We start from the raw sequence: 1,748 nt of genomic DNA, 5'->3' as shown, positions 1-1,748 counted from the left end.
TTATCAATCAACTAGAAAACCCAGAGAAAAGGACAATCAAAGGGTCTATAGAATTTCCTCCGCTTCCAATTTCCCATCCATCTATCCACTGGATGTAAAGCATGTAAGTTGTTTTGACTTGACCAATCTATATTAGTACATCAGATAAATAATCGTTACCTTATTATAACCAGTGATTGGTTCATAGTTGTGCATCAGGTAGATAACTGATAGTTTATTATAATCAAACATAACCAATCAATCTTTTTACATGGATTATTGAAATCATCCTTGCTTTAGAGACTCCATGTAGTCGACCCATTAAATTGGGGTTGTTGTTGTAGAGTTTCCTCCATGGAATTCAATGGCATCTGAATGCCCCAAGATGACATGTCAACCAATCTCATGCCGTATCGTAACGTTAGCACATGGCGGTGTCCCCTGTCACTGGGCTTGGGGCTTGGGGCCTGGGGCCTGGGGCCTAGGTTGAGTTGGAACTCTAATCCATGGACAAAGACGGGCCTTTGCTCGGGCTTGGTCTCTTTTCATTGCGACGCCTCTCTGCCACCTTATCTAGTTTATTCTTGTTGGAGGGACTGTGCTGCTCTTCTCCATTTTCCAAACGGAAAAGAGCAGGTTTGCATTGTAGAGAGAGAGAGAGAGAGAGAGAGAGAATGGCTATTGCTTACTCATCGGCTCTTCTCTCATCGTCTGTTAACCCTTCCTCGGTTGCAAATTTGAAGACTTCGTTTCTTGGGTTTCCAGTTACAGCTTCGAATCCTTCTTTTCGTAGTCGAGCACTTCCATCTGCGGGGCAGACCCTTCATATCCGGTGTCAGAGTGCTCCAGTAGTCCCCAAAGGTCAAGAATGGATGTTTGATGAATCTCTTCTCGAAGGACCGGTATCTCTCTCTCTCTCTCTCTCTCTCCCAATCCTAGCTCGCTTTCAGTTCTTCATTTAGTTGCCTGTGATTTTCATGCTTCTTTCCTGAACCTCGTTATGCAATTTAGGATTAGAATCATCAAAACTCGGTACAAATTTCTTCAAATTAAGCTTAACGGGGGAGTTAAAGATGCGGGAAGGCATGGGCCAATTTTAATCTCCTCTACATTTTTTTGGGGGATGGGGTAATGGGAAAAACCTGCTATCTTAATCTCTACTTTGACGACTGAGAAGGTGAATTCCTTTAAATTCTCACTCTCCACAAGCATCATAACTGAGCTGTAAAAGAAGAGTATCTGCGACCAGAAGCTTTGAAGGAGGATGATAGTCTGTACCTACCTCTTCACACATACCATGGATTTGATGGGTCCCAGAATGAGCATAGGGAGTGACCTAAAATAAGTAAATAAGGGTTAAGGCCGTTGGGGTAAGAATTGTAAGGTGCTACTATTAAGTAATAAGGAAAAATTATAGTGTCTCTAAAATAAGTAAATAAGGGTTGAGGCCGTTGGGGTAAGAATTGTAAGGTGCTACTATTAAGTAATAAGGCAAAATTATAGTTTCTTACTTTCTGAGTTGTGCTAACCAGTAGGTTAACTTGGGGAAAATCGAAGTTTTGTCAGTAATGAATGATGAAAATAATATTGATATCACGGAGGGAAAGGATATGGATCCGGGAGAGGAAATGGGGTTGGGGGGGTCGAGGACAATGGTAAACAGTACAACTGGAGCTTAAACACAATTTCTTGAATCTCATAATAAGGTTTGCACTAAATAGAGCATCCAATGTTGAGGAATTACCCTAATTATATAAAAAGGGGGGGGG

General features: G+C 41.6%; 1 protein-coding gene across 1 annotated transcript in view; it reads left to right on the top strand.

The window, feature by feature from the left end:
• The first annotated feature begins 545 nt into the window (after nt 1–545).
• The window catches only part of LOC122069679 (50S ribosomal protein L13, chloroplastic), a 6,855-nt gene continuing 5,652 nt past the window's right edge, over nt 546–1,748 (top strand). Inside the window, exon 1 of the mRNA XM_042633744.1 lies at nt 546–881. Coding sequence (XP_042489678.1) covers nt 654–881 — 228 coding nt within the window. The 5' untranslated portion in view covers nt 546–653. The remainder of the gene's footprint in view (nt 882–1,748) is intronic.

The sequence above is a fragment of the Macadamia integrifolia genome, unplaced genomic scaffold (genome assembly GCF_013358625.1).
Source record: "Macadamia integrifolia cultivar HAES 741 unplaced genomic scaffold, SCU_Mint_v3 scaffold69, whole genome shotgun sequence".
Lineage (NCBI taxonomy): Eukaryota > Viridiplantae > Streptophyta > Magnoliopsida > Proteales > Proteaceae > Macadamia > Macadamia integrifolia.
The sequence above is the reverse complement of the archived record's forward strand: the minus strand, read 5'-3'. Positions and strand labels throughout refer to the sequence as shown.